Source organism: Mustela lutreola, chromosome 1 (assembly GCF_030435805.1).
Source record: "Mustela lutreola isolate mMusLut2 chromosome 1, mMusLut2.pri, whole genome shotgun sequence".
In the NCBI taxonomy this organism is placed as follows: domain Eukaryota; kingdom Metazoa; phylum Chordata; class Mammalia; order Carnivora; family Mustelidae; genus Mustela; species Mustela lutreola.
This window is the reverse complement of record NC_081290.1, coordinates 28,318,105-28,338,631: the sequence shown is the minus strand read 5'-3', so window position 1 is coordinate 28,338,631 and position 20,527 is coordinate 28,318,105. Positions and strand designations below refer to the sequence as shown.

Genomic DNA, 20,527 nt, shown 5'->3' with positions numbered 1-20,527 from the left:
TCCTTGAGACAAGGGCCTTTCTCTCCCTCATTCCCTCCTACAACCCCTCACAACCTAGCACTGAACCTGGCTGAGAAGAGATGCTTCAATAATTAGTTATTTGTTAGATCCCCAAATCACAACTTGTAGAAATAGGAAAAAACAGCAATAGCTATTTGTACCAATTTTTTTACAGGAAATTGTGGTTATACAGGATCACAAATCTAGTTAGAAAGCCAGTAGAACCAGTTCTATCAACTCCCAGTTTACATGAAATGTACATATGTATGTTATCTACTAAGCTTAAAAGGTCTTTTCTGGTATTTGCAATTTGCGGAAACAGATCACTCTGTTGAAAGATTCAGGTCATTGTTTTGAAGGAAGTACTTCAGAAATTTGGCTGCAGAGTTTGGTCTATGGGGAAATTTTCAGGACATTTTAAAGAGAAAAGGCCTACCTTTCAATTTCTTCTTTGAAATTCTTAAGTGGTTTATCTAGCACTTATTAAAAGCTTTGGAATCAGATTAACTTGGTTTGAGTTGAGAGCCCACTGTGGGCTCTGAGTTTTGATCAAGTTATTTTAATATTCTCTAGCTATGACCCTATAATGTAATAACCACTAAATAGGTGTTAATTCCTTCGATTTCCCTCCATACCCCCATATCCACATCCATGGACAAGGGAGACAGCCTTGTTCAAGGTGTCATGATTTTTTTAGGGAAAATTTTCAGAAATATACTTGCAAGGCTGCTTGATTATAACTTCATTTTGTGTCAGTTTTCCCCCTCAGACTGTCCAAGTTTGACCAGTTCTCATTACTTCAATTCCCTGCTAACTAGTTCATGTAGCAACTGTGCGAACTGCAGATAGGAGAATCTACTTTGAATAGGATGTGGGAAAAACTCCCAAATTAGAACCCAGGTTCCTTTTCCTTCCCCAAGATAGTTTCTGTAATCAGCATTAAAAAAACATATAGTTAGCAAGAGAAAAAATGATCTATGTCTAGAAAGAAGAGATAAAGCCAAACAGTGTTGAAATATAAGGGCAAATCACCATTCGATGGAAGTTCTTTATTGACTTGATAAATCTGGATTATCTTAAATTAGAAACAGGAGGAGGTCCCTGATGATAGACTCTTGCTCCATAATCCACTCTGCACAGCTCTTGTGCAAGGGGTCTTACCCTTTTACCAGCAGTTCATGCAAAGTGGTCCCATTGAGGCTCTCCCAGCTGGAGTGTAATGTCAGCCACAGCTGGTCTTGCTCCTGTTCCTGGACCAGTTCAGTCACAGATGGTTCTCTAATATAAGGACAAATAAGAATGACATATTCAAAGTACAGTGATCTTTCACCAGACAATTTCATTCCTTAGTACTCACTGTCTTTCAGAAAAAGCACTGCATTATAAGTCAATATTCAAAGAGGGAAATTTATAATGGAAATGTGGCATGGAATGTGATGAGCAAGAGAGGAAGCTACTGTAAGTATACTAAAGCAATAAAGATCCAAATGGTTACAGCAATTGTAATCATTCTCTCCACTGACATGTGTTTGAACTTCATGAGTTGTTAGAATTTTAATGTATATGACGTGAAATTTCTAATATCTTAAAAATGAGAGCAACTTTGGGCAGAAATGACAAAAAGGACACTAGTTTATCTGCCTGGGATTTTTTTCCCTCCTCTTTTCTTGCAGTGCAGCAATACCTTAAAATAAAGTAAACAAACTAAAAAAAAAAAAAAAAAAGTATAGGAAATTGATGGCCACTTAGTGTCTATTTGGACAGTATGAAACTATAATGAAGTTTTTGAACATACTGCAAAATCTTCATGTACTAAAAATTAAGAAAAAACCCTAGAAAATAGAGATGGCAGTTAACATTATTTTGTTCTTACCTATATTCTTAGTAAACTTCTATCAATATTTTCCTGTGAATGTCTCATTCAATCATTCAAATAAATACAGTTACACTGTATCCAAGATTTAAAACCTTAAGTTTCAAAAGTATTCAGGTTTTGTGTAAAATATTCTATTCTAAACGAAATAATTGGTTCTTTTAGGCAATCCATATTTGCAGAAAACCATTTGGACTGTCATCACCTAACGCCCAAGGGTAAGAGAGGTGGAGGAATTAATTTAGATAAGAAGGAAGAAAGATGCCTCCAAACCTGGAAGGAAAGTTGTATTTGGCTGAAGCTGGAGGGGAGTAGAAAATTCAAATCAGATAGCCTCTATCTTTCTTCTCAAGTAAAAGGTAAGCTCCTTCAATGAAAGTTGGGGGTGGCAGGGGTGTATGATATGGATTCATTCCCTGGTGGAAATATTTGGAGAAATGTATCAAGGATGAATGAGAAGATGAATGCAGAGGAAGGGAAGGAAAAATAAAATAAAATGAAAACAGGTAAACCACAAGAGACTCTTAACTCTAGGAAACAAACTGAGGGTTGCTGGAGAGCTGGTGGGTGGGGGATGGGGTAACTGAGTGATGGACATTAAGGAGGGCACGTGATGGAATGAGCACTGGGTGTTATAAGCAACTGATGAATCACTAAATTCTACCCCTGCAACTAATAATACATTGTATGTTAACTAAATCGAATTCAAATTTTAAAAGTTATTAAAGGCATCACATAGAATTTCCTAAGAATTTCCATGAATACATGTTATTCATGTATTCAACTACATGCTTATAATCTAGATTTTGCCATCTTGTCAATGAGTGCAAATACCTGTTATGACACCCACCCCCACCCCCAAAAAAAAGATAAGTGAGAAAAATGGCAGCACTCAGAGCTCAAATGAACTTGGAAATCCTGAAGTTGTAGTAGCATCAAGTTTGCAGGCTTAGTGACTTTTCTTTCCAATAACGGCATGCCGTTTTTCAAAAAAAGGGGTGGGCAGGGCAGGTGGGAAGGCACAAGAAGGGAAGCAAGGTTAGACTCCACAGCATTGAAAGAAAAATGAACATTTCAGCTGATTATTAATTAAAAACTAATATAATCTCATAATAGAAAACAAAGGAACCAAACCTTCCCTAAATCCTGTTACTTATAAAAGAGGAAAGTCCTCTAAAGAGAACACTTGATGACAGAGTAGCCAAAGAAAAAACAAGGCAAAGCCCTTCATGAATGCATTCTAACCATTTGATTTTAAAACACAGAGCATGAACCCTGACCACACTGTAAGAAGTGTTCCACAAGACAGAAATGTATTCAGGAACTTGAATGGACGGTGGGACGACTGAAGACTTCACAAAACCTGCTGCAAAATGAAGAGTTCTGTTTCCCTGACCCAAATGAGAGTCTGGCTTTCTGTCAATTTCAGAATTTTTGTGTGTGGAGACATAGGTGAGAGGAAAGAGATCATAAGTCAGACAGAGGTCACGAACACCACTGACGGTGTTCCTCCCGATACCTGCATCCTGAGAATTCCTTTCTAGTGTCGAAGAGCTTGAGGGCCTCCTAAATCCAGGCACTTGGCCAAAAGCCAAAGGAAGATAGATCTGTTGTTTAATTAAGTCATTCCTGAAGTGGGTATTTATAGGGCAAAAGGGATTCACACAAGGAAGTCTGCTCAGCGTAGGATTTGCACAATGGTGGATAGAAAAACCATGGCAAAGGACACTCAGAGTAGGATTTACACGACGGTGGATAGAAATCATGGCAAAGGACACTTCAGTCTTTCAACCCACAAGGCACCTTCAGTTGGCCCTGAGAAAGGTCTCCACAGACCATTGCACCTGAGATGTTTCTGCATTTCATTCATTAACCTCCAACAAGAAAGGCGATTTAGTCTGAATCTCTTAGTTATGTCAGGTGGAAAATACAAGAAATCCATCATCAAGAAGAGGGGGATGTCATTATAAAAATTAGTTTTCCATGAAACTCTTAAGCCCTAGAATGCTTCTCACACAAAAAATAAATCTTTCAGCACCAGACGTGCCATTCTATGGCTCATTAAAAAAATATCAGTGAACCCATATGGTTCTATGTCTGCCATCATACAGGATCTGAGCAACTGTGTGATTGCCTTCTTTCTTATTTTTCTTTAAATAATTTTTAAGGTTATAAAAGTAATATATATGGAAAAAAACAAAAATTATATGATGAAAAAATACTCTTCCCATCTCAGATGTGTAGAAATGACCACTGTAAATTTAGAGTGTCCTTCCCAAGCTCTAGCTATAACTCACATATACATACTCTTTTTTTTAGTCTATACTCATTGTATTGATATATTTTTTATTTAGTGATTTATCTTGGAAGCTTTTCCATAATAATAGCTGACATTTGTCAACTGCACTGAAAGACGAACTCATTTCACCTTATTTAATCCTCTCAACAATGCTGGAAAGTAGGCATTATTAATCCCTATTTTGGAAATGAAAAAATTGAGGCAAGAAGAGAGTAAGTAACTGGCCCAAAGTCACATAGTGAGTAGATGACCTGTGGTCTGAGGCCAGAGTACCATTCCTAAGACTTTAAACACCACATGGTCCCCCTTCATTACCAGCACACGCACTGTTCCTTTTATAGCTCCCGAGTGTTAACTATTATATGGCTGTACATATACTTACTTAGCCAATCCACTATTGATGCACATGTAGGTTAGTTCTAATTCTTATTATAACAAAAAAGCAGCAGTTAACGCTCCTAACTATTCACCTCCGCCTACATTCATAATTTCATAGAAATAAAAATAATTTCCTGAAAATAAAAATAATTTCCCATAAATAAAAGTACTGAATCAAAATTTAATTTTGATCAAATTTTGATCAAAAAATTATGATCAAATTATTTTACTTAATTTTGATCAATATTTTGAAAGACTAATGCCAGTTTACATATCATCAAGAATATATATATATGTATGTGGCTTTAAATTTTATAACTATGTATATAATGTAAATCATGCTATGAAAAGGTATCTGGAACTTAGAGGCTCAAATTTTGACAATTGGTATGCATTTGACTTATCTTTTTTCCATATTTTACAATATTACATGATATATTAACTAACTAGAATTTAAGTAAAAATCTGAAGACAAGACATTAGATTGGACGTTTATGAAAGAAACATTGGGTTAATCAGTGAGTGTTGAAGCGGCTTTTGCTATGAAGTGAGTTGGATCTCAGAAGGAACGTTACCCTAGCAGAACGTAAACAAATGATGCAGACAGATGTGCAAAGGCTAACACTGAGGACTATGGGGTTAATAAGGTAGACCGGAAAGGGAGACAACGCAACGGTGTTGTATTAGGTGAAGCCCCTTCCTCAAGGAGCTATTATTTTAGTAAGAGGAACAAATTACAAATGTGTTAAAAATAATTCCTGATACTGTGTTTTGAAGAAAACAAAATAAGCAGAGACTTGGTGAGGGTGAAAGCTGCTTCAATTAGGGTTGCCAAGGACCTTTTTAAGTCGTTGATGTACTAGCTGAAGCAGGAATGGTGAGATGGGGGTGATCCTGTGGAAGTCTACATATTAACACTCCAAGCAGAAGGAAGAGCGAGGCAAAGCCCCTGAGCAGGAAATGAGTTTGCAGTTGGAACATCAGTAATGGGTCAGTGTGTCTAAAGTTCAGCGGAGAGGCAGGGAATGCTAAGAAAAAGAAGAGGCAGGGGCCAGTGTTCTACAGGCCACAGTAAGAAACTGGATTTTGAGCCCAAACTCTATAAATACTAAGAAAAGGCCTAAAAAGGCCAGTGGGTCTGTCATGCAGATAATAAGATGAGTGACCAGCAGTCCTGCCTTGGAGGTAAAAGCAAGCCAGATCTCAGTAGATTTGAAAGACAATATGCAAAACGTGTCAGAACCAGGAGTCTTCTGGTTTATGTTCCAGAACAAGTAAGCTGCCATATAAGGACTTCTAACAGAAATAAGACAAACCTCGTTGGTCAATTTCTGATGGATCATTCAAGCTGTAAATCGTGTTCTTAACTTCCCAGGACTCACTACTCATATTCACGTCCAATGACAATACTACAATCATTATGATGACTGGGGAATCCAAGGCCCTCAGAGATATTATGGAGATTGATTCTTCCCACTCTAGAATTTTCTTGTTCAAATCAGCCCCAATATTTTTTGCTAAATGTTGAGTTTTGATAGTACTTCATTCTGGAGAACCATCTTTGATTTTAAAAATCAGGATATGAATCTATTTTCCAATGATAAGCTTTTTTTTTTTTTAGCACAAAATGGAATGTAAGAGAGTAGAAAATCCATCTGATTAATTCAGGATCCCATATAGTTCCATTCTAGTTAAAAATGGTGAATTTCTCTACATCACTGAGAGGTTTCCTTTTCATTCCATAAAATATTCATTAACTCAAGTGACACAATTTGAGATTCAGCTTGCTAACAAATATCCAAATTCTCAGCAGAGTGTGCTATTAGCGATCATATGGAAATGCTTTCAGGACAACTGATAGACTTCCTTTGGTTTATTTAAGCTTCATACCCAGTGGTCTCATGGAAGAACTTAAAAAACACTTTTACTTCTTTTAGGATATAGCACTTTTTCAGGAAAATTATTCTTCTTCCTCGCCCCAGATTAGCATGTTCCAGGGACCTGTACAGCCACATACTGGACTCTGTGATTTTGTTCTCACCCAGGCAATCACTCAACCAGCAGCTTCTTGGAAACATGTAGGATCTAATTCCCTGTGCCCAAACTACACATCTGCTAGAAGAACTGTGAAGCCTCTGTGTGAAGGAAAAATAACACCTTGGATTTGCTTCAGCTAACTTCTACTTAGATTATGCCAAGCACCTCGTTATTACTATAAGTGACTTTTCAGAAAGTGAAAAACATTTCTCTTGTTGGCCTGCATGATGACTTTTCCCCCACTGCTACACCTCCTCACTACTGTCTACTTAAAAATGCCACAATGATAAGATCATGAGGTGGTATGGTATTAAGACTTGCCCCCCCACACACACACACATACACACAAAGACTAAAAGGGATTTATGTGTAAGAAGGTGGCTGGCCACATCAATCAGGTCATGTTTATTGAATAACTGGGTGCCGTAGGGGACCTACTCATCATATCCAAGAGGCCCTTTGCCTTTGCTTGGACTTGCATCCTGGCACCATATTTTTCTGTGACCTTGCAAATTTCTTGATCTGAGCCTCAATTTCCTCATCCATAGAAGTAACAACACTACATCTATTACAGGATTATAACGTGGACAAATTGAGTTAATACATATTAAGGACTCGGAACAACCTGGCACACAATTAAGAGTAGCCAATCCTACTTTGTATATTATTTCTGGGAAATAAAGAATTAAAAAAATAAAAATAAAAATAAAAAAGAATATATGGCATTATAGAATTAAGAGGGAAATTGTGTAATGCCAATGTTTATGTCCCACAGGAAGCACAGATTAAAAAAAACATCATGTAGATGAGAAAGTCTTCACAGATGTCTTAGGGCCTGAGTGAGGCCCAAGGATTTGGACAGGAAATCTATGGACATTTATGGACAAAGAGGTAGAAGCAGGAAGGAATGTGCCTATGGAACATGGATGAAGGACAAGCCAGACTTGAAAGAGAAGGAGCTTATTAAAGGGATATGAAGTTAAAGATAAACTAGTTTATGGTGAGTTCACTAATTGGGGACAATCATCTAAACTTATCTGATTTAAAAAAATAGGTGGAATGCACCAACCTGCATTCCCACCAACAGTGTAAGAGGGTTCCCCTTTCTCCACATCAGGCTGGTGCAGCCTCTTTGGAGAACAGTGTGGAGATTCCTCAAGAAATTAAAAATAGAGCTTCCCTATGACCCTGCAATTGCACTCCTGGGTATTTACCCCAAAGATACAGATGTTGTGAAAAGAAGGGCCATCTGTACCCCAATGTTTATAGCAGCAATGGCCACGGTCACCAAACTATTGAAAGAACCAAGATGCCCTTCAACGGACGAATGGATAAGGATGATGTGATCCATATACACTATGGAGTATTATGCCTCCATCAGAAAGGACGAATACCCAACTTTTGTAGCAACATGGACGGGACTGGAAGAGATTATGCTGAGTGAAATAAGTCAAGCAGAGAGAGTCAATCATCATATGGTTTCACTTATTTGTGGAGCATAACAAATAGCATGGAGGACATGAGGGGTTAGAGAGGAGAAGGGAGTTTGGGTAAATTGGAAGGGGAGGTGAATCATGAGAGACTATGGACTCTGAAAAACAATCTGAAGGGTTTGAAGTGGCGGGGGGGTGTGGGAGGTTGGGGTACCAGGTGGTGGGTATTAGAGAGAGCACGGATTGCATGGAGCACTGGGTGTGGTGAAAAAATAATGAATACTGTTATGCTGAAAATAAATAAATTTAATTAAAAAAATAAAATAAAATAAAAATAAAAATAAATAGGTGGAATGAAAGAAGACTTTTGACGGAAAGTAGATCTACTTTTGCCTTAATCTGTTCATGCTTCTGAGAAGGCTGGGTAGTTCACAGCCAACAGAAATTTTTTTCCCACAGTTCTGGAGGTTGAGAAATCCAAGATCAAGGTCCTGGCAGATTTGGTGTCTGGTAAAAGGCCACTTCTTCGTTTATAGATGTGCACATTCTTGCTGTGTCATCACATGGTAGGAGGGGTGAGGGAGCTCTCTGGATCTCTTTTATAAGAACACAAATTCCATTCATGAGAGCTCCACACTCATGACCTAATCACTTCCCAAAGGCCCTATCTCCTCATACCCTCACACTTGAGATTAGGAATTAACAAATGAATCTGGAGAAACAAAAACATTCAATAGTAACTGAACATGATATTCCTATGATGGCAGGTCTCTATTAATATTTTATCCATGGGAAACTGAGTGCTTCCAGGGAAATGGAGCTACCAAACATCTTGAACCCCACTTTCCCCAATCACTGCTCACATCTCTTTGCAACAAAATCCCTTCAAAAAGTTCTATACTATCTTTTATTTCTTTCCTTTCACTATCTCTTACGCTTTTGCCCCACTCACTCTACTTAAACTGTTAATGTCAATGACATGCACATTGCTGAAACCAACAGTCAGTTTTCAGTCCTCATTTTACTTGAATTCTCAGCAATTTTTGATACATATTGACCACTGTCTTGCCTTGATACACTTTCATCCCTTGGTTTCCAGGATATCACATCCTCCTACCCTGTGGGTTATCCTCTCTCATCTCCTTTGGTTTTGCTACTTCTCTTCTCCCACTTGTTAGGGCTCAGCCCTTAGTCTTCTTTTTTAATTTTTTTTAAAAAGATTTTGTTTACTTATTTGACAGAGATCACAAGTAGACAGAGAGAGAGAGGAGGAGGAAGCAGGCTTCCCGCCGAGCAGAGAACCTGATGTGGGGCTCGATCCCAGGACCCTGGGATCATGACCTGAGCTGAAAGCAGAGGCTTTAACCCACTGAGCCACCCAGGCGCCCCCAGCCCTTAGTCTTCTTATATCCTCTGTCTAAATTTGATTTAGACATAAACTCTTGGGTATGTCACCAGTCCCATAAGTCTGTATCATCTGTATCCAGGTGACTTTCAAATATATAGCTCCAGCTCAACCTCACTAATAAAATCTGGACTTAAGCCTTATAAGCATATCTACTTCGATGTCTAATAGACATCCCCAAATTAACATGTCCAAAACAGAACTGATCTTTCTCCCCACACCTGCTTCATCTACAGTATTCCGCATCTCAGTTTAGACAATACCATCTTCCCACTTGCTTAATCAAAAAACCTTTCACTCACTCTTGATGCCTCTTTCTTGTTTCTTCTCAATTCCCAATTAACATCCAATCTGCCAGGAAGTCCTATTGGATCTACTTCTAAAATATATTCAGGATCAAACCACTTATCACTATGTTCTCTGCTACCATTCTGATTGAGTCACCAAAATATCTCACCTAGTTTGATGGCCTTCTAACTAGTATTCTTGCTCCTACCCTTGCCTTCAGTATATACACAAGAGAAACTGAAGACAAGTTCACACAAAAACTTGTACATGGATGTTTTTAACAACATTTTCATAAAAGCCAAAAAATGGAAACAACTCAACTATTCATCAATTGAAAAATGGATAATCAGTGTGGATATACCTATACAATGGAATATTATTCAGCCATAAACAATAATGAAGCAATGATATATACTAAAACATGGGGATGCCTGTGTGGCTCAGTGGGTTAAGCCTCTGCCTTCAGCTCAGGCCATGATCTCAGGGTCCTGGGATCGAGCCCCGCATCAGGCTCTCTGCTCGGTGGGGCGCCTGCTTTCCCCCCTCTTTCTGCCTACTTGTGATCTCTCTCTCTCTCTCTGTCAAATAAGTAAATAAACAAATAATCTAAAACACAGATGAACCTTGAAAACATTATGCTAAGTGAAATAAACCAGACAAAAAGGGTATATGATTATATTTTTATGAAGTGTGCATGATGGGCGAGTTCGTAGAAACAGAAAGTAGATGAGTGTTTGTCAGGGGTTTAGGGAGGAGAAATGGGGAGGGATTATGATGAGGCATGGGGTTTCTTTTCCAAATTGAAAATGTTTAGGAATTATACAGTGGTGATGACTGCACAATATTGTGAATATATAACAATGGAATTGTATACTTTAAAGAGTGAATTTTATGGCATGTGAATTACATCACAATTTAAAAAAAAAAGACCGTAAGATTTTGAGCTTCTTTTCTATGGTTTACATGCATAGGACCAGCAATCTGAGCTAGATTTACGAGTACAGAGGATTAGTCTGTCTTTGAGCTTCATGTAAGTCCATCAATAAGTAAACTGTCCCTACATGACAAATGGAATCTGAAGTTAGAAGCTTTTTCCTGGGAGTATACTTTAGGGAAAAAAAAGTCCAATATAAATCCTTACATCAGGGACTCCTAGGTAACATAATTGAGGCTATCTTTGTGGTTTTGCCCAAGACAAAGAAACATTCTTTGGAAGATGTTGCTTCTATTGATTAACTCTAAAAGATTAAGGAATAAAATCATGTTGCAACTGACCCCATAAAGGAATTTTTGCCAAAATAGAATAGCCTATTTCCAGATGATCTGGTTTTATATAGAGATAAAGCTCATGAAGCCAAGAGACATAAAGAATCACATTCTCTTAGACCAACTTCCTCAAATACCAGATGTCTCAACTGAGCATTTGCCAAGTATTAGAGGGCAGTCTAAATTCTGATTTGTTTTGTTGATTAAATAAACGTCCATATGTTTTTAATACTGGACGTGTAGGTAGCAAAGTCAATATACTGTCAGGAGAACTTAGGGCTGATTTATATCCTTGTCTAATCAAATAGCTATCATAATTCCAGGCTGGGGTGAACTCAAGATATCTGGAGATGTGGGTTAAAAAGTATTTCAGATTCAGCAAAGTACCCTCAATCTTCTCATTTGGGCAAGCACTTAGTTGAGAGCCGAGCATTTGCGCCGTTAGACATGGAAGGCATAATTCGGGTTTGAACAACTCCAAGTGCAGGTGTTCCCTTGACTGCCCTTATCAGGAAAGCATTTCAATAGAAGCCCTGCAACACACGTCATTTGGTGTAGACCTGCATTTTTGATGAATTAGCTCCAAAAGGGACCCTCCCCCCATTTGATTTAAAGTATATTAGTTTGGGACAATACACTACAATGCTTTTCTCTATGAATGTTCACTGAATTAATAAATGAATGACCCAATAAATGTATATTATACTATCAAGATAATATTAGAGCTGATTATTATGCTTATGTACTTTTAAGCAGTAAGTCATGTGCTATGTCCTACATGAAACATTCTTGGATGACAAAAAGTCTGGGAGTTTTTCCCAACTTTAGATTCTAGGTTGTTTCCTCATCTATCATCCCCGCTACATTATAAGGTCTTGGAGGATGTTATTCACCTTTGCCTCCTTCATACAATGCCTACTCCAGGTCAAGACCCATCAGCAGATACTTTAAAAAAAACATAGGAAAGAGATACTAAATAGAATTAGTTGGGGTTGTGTTTTAAACTTCAAGTTTCTGGGGCGCCTGGGTGACTCAGTGGGTTAAAGCCTCTGCCTTCAGCTCAGGTCGTGATCCCAGGGTCCTGGGATCGAGCCCCACATTGGGCTCTCTGCTCAGCAGGGAGCCTGCTTCCTCCTTTATCTCTGCCTGCCTCTCTGCCTACTTGTGACCTCTGTCTGTCAAATAAATAAATAAAATCTTTAAAAAATAAATAAATAGACTCAGGTTTCTGATGTGGAGTATGTTTGAAGGCACAAAGGCAGGCACCCCACTCCAGAAGCTATTCCCTTCAACCCTCCCTCTGGCAGCTGGAGTGTCGGTCAATGACAAGTCATGGCCAGACAGGCTCTTCGGTAGGGACACTGAATCTGATTCAAAGTACAGGGTTACTTAGAGTTTGAGGCATCAGTGGCAAAATCTGTGAATTTGCAGCACAGCAGCTGATCTCCAGGGACAGTGGTTACAGCAGATTTCTACTGCAGAAATTAATGGCCTGATCTTGCTCATTATCTTGGTTCCTGCCCCAGCCTGGCTCTCCAGATTTCTCTCCATTCATGACCCACCCAAGTAAACTGAAGAGTAAACTTGAGGGCAATCAAAAAGTACAAAAATACTAAGATTACCCTTCCTACTCATTTCCTTGGAAGACTACTTTCACATTAACTCAGTCAAACAGTGGTTCTGGTTTTCCAGCTACACTGCTCTCTCAGATTTTCCTACTCTTTCCTAGTCTTAGTAAAATAAAGTTATCTTTAAAAAAATCGAAATGTCCTTTTAGATTTTAAATGTCTAAATATTGAAATAACAACAAATGGAACAAATAGAGTAAGAATTAAAAAAAAAAAATCCAATACGCATACAATAGCCAAAGCTGGAAACCACCAAAATGTCCAACATCGGATGAACAGATTTTAAAACGTGGTGTAGCCATGCAATGGAATATTATTTGGCCATGAACAGGACCAACGTGCTCATCCACAGTTACAACAAAAACATTATGCTAAGTCAAAGAAGCCAGATGATGGAGATGGTTGCACAGCTTGGTGAGTATACTAAATGCCATGGAATTTGCACTTCAAAATGGTTAAGATGCTGAGTTTTTCTGTTATGAGTACTTTATCACAATAAAAAATGTAAATCCAATATGCAAAAAAGTAGAAGAAATATCAAGGAGAACATTTAAAATAAGATCCCTTCTATCTGCAATAGAACAGAGTGGCTTGTCAAAAGAATTTTTCTGCTGGCAAAATCTTTGTGGTTGCAACTCTCCCTCAAAACTCTCAGTAGAACTGTCAATCATTATGAGTAATCAAGTTTTCAAAATAAGAAAGAACCTGTGTCTTGGTGAGAGTTAAATCAACCTCATTCAAAAGGCTTTTCATTTATCTGTAATCATAATCACATCCATCTCATTTAGACACCATAAGGAGGCTGTGAAAATGAAGTATAATTTAATGGATCTTGGTAAATATCATTTTTCCACTCTGGCCAAGTTTAAAGCTCTTTACTTACAAATTAGCATCAGCTACTCAACTTTCCAAAGATGTAGGACTTTACATGGGAAAAATGGGCCAAAGATACTGGGATTTAGGTCATTTTTCAAACTGGGAAAACAAATGTGCTGCTAGTTGCTATCCCAAAACTGGATCACTCATTATTGTAAAATTGTTTCAGGTTTGTTCAGTGGAATCCTGGGAAATGACATTTACTCAATTTTGTTTATTCTAGAATTTTATAAAATTCCTTTATCTTTTATTTCTATCATTTCCACCTTTCCCCCAACTCTCACACACATCAGTAGTTGAAAAGAAAAAATATGTGAATGAATATACACACCCACATATACATCTAAGACCTCAATTATTGCTTTCCATCCTCAATAGAACTGAAAAAGAAAATCCCACAAAATAGCAGGTTATCCAACTTTCAAAGTATGGGTCTCAGTCTGTTTGTATCAAAGCCAGAGCAAGTGTCTTTTCATTCTGCTAAGGAGCAAAAATAGTCAACTATTTCCTGATTTATACTTCCTGAATTACTTAGGGTAAACTCAAATACCATCTTCTTTAAGTTCTATTTCTCAACATATTAAAAAATGTGTGTTGCTTAAAAAGAAACTTTCAATAAGCTCTTGGGAGAAAAATCTCAAGATTTTCTCATCCAAGTTCCTCGGAAGAGACCATCTTCGTGCTTTTACAAATTCTTTTCAGAAGTACTTAAAATACAATTACTTCATTTACTTGTAGTGGGAGGCTTTACCAAAGCCGGTTTTCACCCCAATCTCTCCAGAGCAGGTGCCTGTAATTAAATGCGGTCCTCTCACCTGGTTCATTTCCCATGCTTTGGAGGGCTCTATCTGAGAGCACTCACTCACTCTGCATTCATATGGAAGATATTATTGCACGTTCCACAAAGTCCCCTGAGAAATTCATCAGTGCTACAAACTACTGACCTTACCCTAAACCCATCTGCTTGCAGGCCAGCCGACTTAACATCTCCTGCCAGCCGTCCGCGCAGACGTGGTGGTCTATGGCAGATCTGTGAGCCATCAGGAACGAAGAGGAGCTCACGTTTTTGGAGAGGGTCACTGAGGAGAACAAAAAAGAAAAAAAAAAAAAGGAAAACCGTAATTAGAAAGCATTTCTTCTCAGGAAACCAAATGCGAACTCTACATGTTTTCGCTTCACTTGCATACATTTGTTCTTATTTATTTTAATTAAGAACCATTTGGTGAGTGCTTGCCCTCTGCAAAGGTGGTGGAAAACTGAAAAAATGAATCAGAAACTCTGCCCTCAAAGAGCCACTAGCTCTAGTGAAAGAGATGGACAGTCCTTAACTTTCCTTTAGGAGTTAGAAGACAACCAGAGGTGGGGCCCGATCCCATGAAGTTCACCCAATGATTTGCATAATTATAAAGAGCTGGTGGTACCTTCATTCATATCATTTCCATTCAAGAAAACATGTGAGAAGGCAAGGGTATGAAATCGATGGTAAGTTAGGATTCATCTGGGATATGTGCTAATTCCCATTTTATAAAAGGGCTTCCTCTCTACTTAACACACTACAGGTAACTTGAGAAACACTGTGCAATTCATCAGACCACAAATGATGATCGTGCTGGGGCCAGATGAGGCAAAGGACTGAACGAAGAGCCCAGTGAAGGGAGAGAGAGATGAGTGCAGGACAATAGAACTAATCAAGCTCAAGGTTACAAATTGTAACACGGGAGGTACGGGTAGGAGATGTCTTTAAGTCCTGTCCCTGTGAGGAACTAGACTCATTTCATTTGGATCTGGAGCAAGACTACAAGGAAGATGGAAGACCCACTTTAATATCCTATTCAGGAGGTGTCGATGATACAGGAATGACAGAATATTAGTCATCGTTGAAGCTGGGTGATAGCAAAGAGTTTAAAAATTGTTCTAGTAGTTATACAGTCAGAACAATTTGAACCCAGATGTGAAAACATCTGCCACATAAACAGTTCAAACAGCAAGATAACTTAGGGAGAAATGTTCTGTGAGTTGGAGACAACATATATGAACCATTGCTACCAGCTTTTATCATAGTTCAACAAAACAGGTGAAATTGGTTAATAAACTCTGTGAAGTCATTTAGGATTTATTAAGCTTAAATGGCTGAAGGGTGTTAGAGTGTGTGGCCGATGGCGGACACACGCAGCTCACCACAGTCCCACTCGTCAGAACTGTCCACGCAGTCGGATGCCCCGTCACACCAGCGCTCACGGGACACACACTCATGGTTTGCGCATTCGAGTTCATCGTCCTGGCAAAACGCTGGCACCGGGAACAAGAAGCGAGAGGACGGAAACATTTCAGAAACGGGTGTGATTCTCGCTAACATGCACGTTATCTTCTGTCCGCAGGAGTGTGGAAGGAAGGAAAGCTGCGCTCCTGGGGCCTCCAAACAGGTATCAAGACAGAATAACAGAATTGGTAAAAACTCATACCACGGGTGCCAGTCCCTACCAATAGCAAGCCCTTAAACAAGGCTACCATCTCCAAGTGACTGAGTCATCTACTTCTTGTAACACTAGGACTGAAAAAGTGGGACCCAGAGCCGCAGAAGTTCCAGGACTTGAGAAACGAGGGTTCAAAGTCTGAAGTGGCATAAGCCAAGCCCTGGGGCTGAGCAGAATGAAGTGACCACAGGATGGAAGCGAGCTCTGTCCACACGCATGGATAATGTTTATTCTTTAAAAATCTCTACTGTCGGAGCGCCTGGGTGGCTCAGCTGGTTAAGCATCCAACTCTTGATTTTTGGCTCAGGTCACAATCTAGGGGTCATGAGATCAAGCCCGTGTCTGGCTCCGCGCTCAACAGGAAGTCTGCTTGGGATTCTCTTCCTGTCCCTTTCCTGATTGTTCTCTCTATTTCTCTAATATATAAATCTTTAAAAAAAAAAAAGAAAGAAAGAAAAAGAAAAAGAAACAAATCACAGTGACACCTTTAACAGCCTACCTAATATCCATTTCCTTTCTTTCTCCTTTTTTGAGGGAAGCTGATTTTGTTCAGGTCCCCACAGCCCCAGAAGACCCAGATTAGTGTCACTGGGACATGACATTTTCTAACTAGAATTATTTTTGTCTGGGTAAAGTTATTAGTCCAACAGTAAACATGGGACCCAAGATCAGAGTTTTGGCCTACCATTTCATGGGTTGTGCTTTCCAAGACGGTTCCCACCCAAACCCTGCTGCCCAGATCATGCATCCTAGCCTGGGACAGGGACAACCTGAAGGAAACAGCATCTTTTTTCTAATTGGTTCTCCCAAAGGGGTGCTTCTTTTTCCATCTGGCCATTTAGATGGTATATATATTTTTTCTTTTTATCAGCACAAAAGATTAGTATATTTTTTATTACAGTTGATTGACTTTAAATAAAACAGGTTACCCTCCAGAATAAAGCAAAAACTGAGATTGTCCAAAGAAGGAATTTTGTCTCAAGATTGTAACAGTGAAATCCTGTCCAAGTCTCCAGCCCATTGACTTGCCCTACAGATCTCAGACTCAAGATTGCAACATCATCTCTTACCTGAATATACAGCCTACTGGCCTACCCTACAGACTTCCAACTTGACAGCCCCCACAACTGTGGGAGCCAGTTTCTTTTCTTTCCCTTTTTTCTTTTTTTTAAATTATTTATTTCTTTTCAGAGTAACAGTATTCATTGTTTTTGCACCACACCCAGTGCTCCATGCAAATAGATTGCAGAGATGGTATATTTTCTAATCCATACAAAGACCCCTAATGCTAGCTGGAAACTTTCTCAAAGTTGGCCAATCTGAGTGAATCCTTATGTGATATTCCAGACATGAGTACTTTAAAAACTTGGGACAATAGTGCACATAATACTTTATATTTTGTTTCATTCAACTAATGACATGTAATGAACCCAGGAGGAATTATTCTTTTATTTTTATTTTTTAATTCTTTTTAAAGTTTTTTTTTTTTAAGATTTTATTTATTTATTTGATAGAGAGTGAGAGAGAGAATGACAGGGGAGAAGGTCAGAGGGAGAAGCAGACTCCTCATAGAGCTGGGAGCCCGATGTGGCGGGACTCGATCCCAGGGTTCTGGGATTGTGACCTGAGCCGAAGGCAGTTGCTTAACCAACTGAGCCACCCAGGCGTCCCGAGGAATTATTCTTTTAAACTGATTTTTAACATCTGCATATTATTTCATCTTATGGTTGTATTTTATGTCCCCTCTTTTTGGACATTTGGAGTGTTTTAATTCCTCCATGTGATAAATAACACTGGAATAGTATCACAGTGAATATAATTTATATAGCTTGATTATGTCCTTGCATGTGTTTCTGTAAGTGGAGTTTTAATCAAAAGATCTGATACTTATCAAAAAGATCTGATACTTATTTCCAAATTTCTAGTTTATACTCAAAATGAGCATTAATCAGTGTTTAACATAAACAAAGTTGTGTTGACCAAAGCAATAGCCACTTACAACAGTTCTTCTCATCCATGCCATCAGGACAGTCGGGGAACCCATCACAGATGACTGTATGCTTCAAACATTGCTTATTGGATGGACATTCCCACATATCTCTCTCTCTACAGCCTGAAGACAGAAGAAAAGGTTATTTCCAACAGACATAAACATCAAAATAATGATGAATTTGGTCAAGCAAGGTAGAAAAATTATAGCACAAAGGCATGATTTCTTTCTTCCTAAAAAGTCTTGACTTCTGTATACCATGAAAAATGTAATTTTGAGAGTAGAGATATTCAATAATCTCCATGCTGCCATATAAACAGGACAGTTTTCCTAAGAGAAGATCAAAAGTGACAAATGGAAAATGGGAAAAAAAATGAAAAAAGGAACTATACATTAACGCTCATTTTTGGCTGTTCCTTTTGCATTCTGAGTCAATTTGCCAGCACATAAGACTCATCTATAAAATGATAAGTTATGCTTCTAAGTAAATATGCCAAAACCTAGTGATTTAAATACGTACTACCTTAAAATGTAATTTCAGTCAACCAATGGAAAGACCATCTGTGTGTTTGGTAAGAGATGTTTCCTATGCCAAATGCCTACAAAACTAATTTAAGAGCCAGGTACAAAAGCTGTCACTGCAGTAACATATTCTAAGAGATCTAAGGAGATCAACTTCATCAATTAATATGAGAAATGAATGTAATTTGCATAAGATTGGGACTATAAGCTTGAACTGTAATTTGCCTAAGAAATAGCAAGAACCTGCAATGAACTTTAAGAAAGGCCATTTGAATCAAATGCAGGCATTTCACATATCTGCTAAAACATGCGAGAATCTAACGAGCTCTCATCACTCCAGTGGGATCCACAGTCCTTACCAGGCAGCAAGGTGCATCTTTGGGTTCCCCTCCCCTCCCCCACGCTACAACAGCTGGTAGTGCACGGCAGGCCTCCAACACACGTGTGTGGTTTTGTTTTTGTTTTTTATGATTTTATGTATTTATTTGACAGAGAGAGAGAGGGATCACAATTAGGCAGAGCAGCGGGGCGGGGACAGAGCAGGCTCCCCGCTGAGCAGAGAGCCCGATGCGGAGCTTGATCCCAGGACCCTGAGATCATGACTTGAGTCAAAGGCAGAAGCTTAACCAACTAAGCCACCCAGGCGCCCAGCATATGTGTATTTTAAATGGAACTTCATTTCATGTGAGGAACAAAAGGCCTCTCCCCTTTCCAGGAAAAGATCATGTAGTTTAAGGTGAGTGAAATGCAAAGCGGTGATCAAATAAGGCTATTTTCCATTTGACCTACCACAAACATTTCAGAGAAATTTTGTAGATGATTGACCTATGTTTCTTGGAATCCGTTATATGAAAAAAACCTGTTTTCCAAAATTCTCACTAGGAAGTTATCAAAATAAGTCACTAGAAGAAAAATTTTTATTATGAGCTAAAATTAGATTGAAAGTGTTCAAAAAGTAGGAAATAAACAGTGGGAGTGTTTCACTAGCTGTCCATCTGGAACGGTCTTAGGCCCAGAGCTGTCTATTACAGGAACTCATGAGGATTTTATTTGGCATATCAGCTAGCAGCGGATACAGACATCATCTGGAGTGTTCTGTCAATAATAGACTTGTCACAAACCACACTGCTTGGTAGAAAGATTTAGCGAAAACAGCATGAGCCTTTCTAATTATTCACATGGTACCCTTCCTAAGAGTCTGGAGAACTTGAACCTCTGGAATGTGCTGATGAAGGACCACAAAAGTAGATTTTCTGGGACATAAGTAAGAGCTCGGTATAATAATAATAATAATAACTACAACAATAACAACAAGACAATATTCATTATCCACTATATATCCACATTATAAATATTAGTTTTAATCCCTATAATAATACCACAATGTCAGTACTATGATCATTATTTTATAAATGAGGAAACTGAGATTTAGAGAAAATAAATAAATTGTTCCAAATCACAGCCTTATAGAGAAGATCCACTTGGATCTGGGTGCAAGTGCTTAACAGCAGTCCTCTGTAAAATAAGAATGTAACACGTACATGAGGGTTAGAAAGCAAGGGAAGGACAGCATCAGAGTCAGAAACCTGAACTGGGGGGTGCCTGGGTGGCTCAGTGGGTTGAAGCCTCTGCCTTCGGCTCAGGTCATGATCCCAGGGTCCTGGGATCTAGCCCCGCATCCGGCTCTCTGCTCAGCAGGAAGCCTGCTTCCCTTCCTCTCTCTCTGCCTGCCTCTCTGCCTACTTGAGATCTCTGTCTGTCAAATAAATAAATAAAATCTTTAGAAAAAAAGAAACCTGAATTGGAATCCTAGCTCCAATTTCACCAGCTGTGTAACCTTGGATAGTTACTTAACTTCTCTGAACCTCAGTTTCCATATCTCTAAAAGAGTAATAATAATGCTGGCTACAGAGAGCTGCTCTACAGATTAAACGAGTACTCTCTAAGCATTAACTTACCCTTCTATATCGTCTCTTTTCTAATAAAAAATGTGTGTGGAATTATGGTGAGCATAGACGAAGTGAGATGAAGAGGTCAAGACATTAGTCCCAAGAAACA

The 20,527-nt window shown here is 38.7% G+C and overlaps 1 protein-coding gene across 3 annotated transcripts in view; it reads right to left on the bottom strand.

The window, feature by feature from the left end:
* CORIN (corin, serine peptidase) overlaps positions 1 to 20,527 on the bottom strand; it is a 250,143-nt gene that overhangs the window by 28,637 nt on the left and 200,979 nt on the right. For all 3 annotated transcript variants that reach the window (XM_059162131.1, XM_059162141.1, XM_059162120.1), the window contains exons 14-17: positions 17,957 to 18,070; positions 15,662 to 15,772; positions 14,433 to 14,562; positions 1,162 to 1,278 (exon numbers count right to left, since the gene is read on the bottom strand). In XM_059162131.1, coding sequence (XP_059018114.1) covers positions 1,162 to 1,278; positions 14,433 to 14,562; positions 15,662 to 15,772; positions 17,957 to 18,070 — 472 coding nt within the window. The remainder of the gene's footprint in view (positions 1 to 1,161; positions 1,279 to 14,432; positions 14,563 to 15,661; positions 15,773 to 17,956; positions 18,071 to 20,527) is intronic.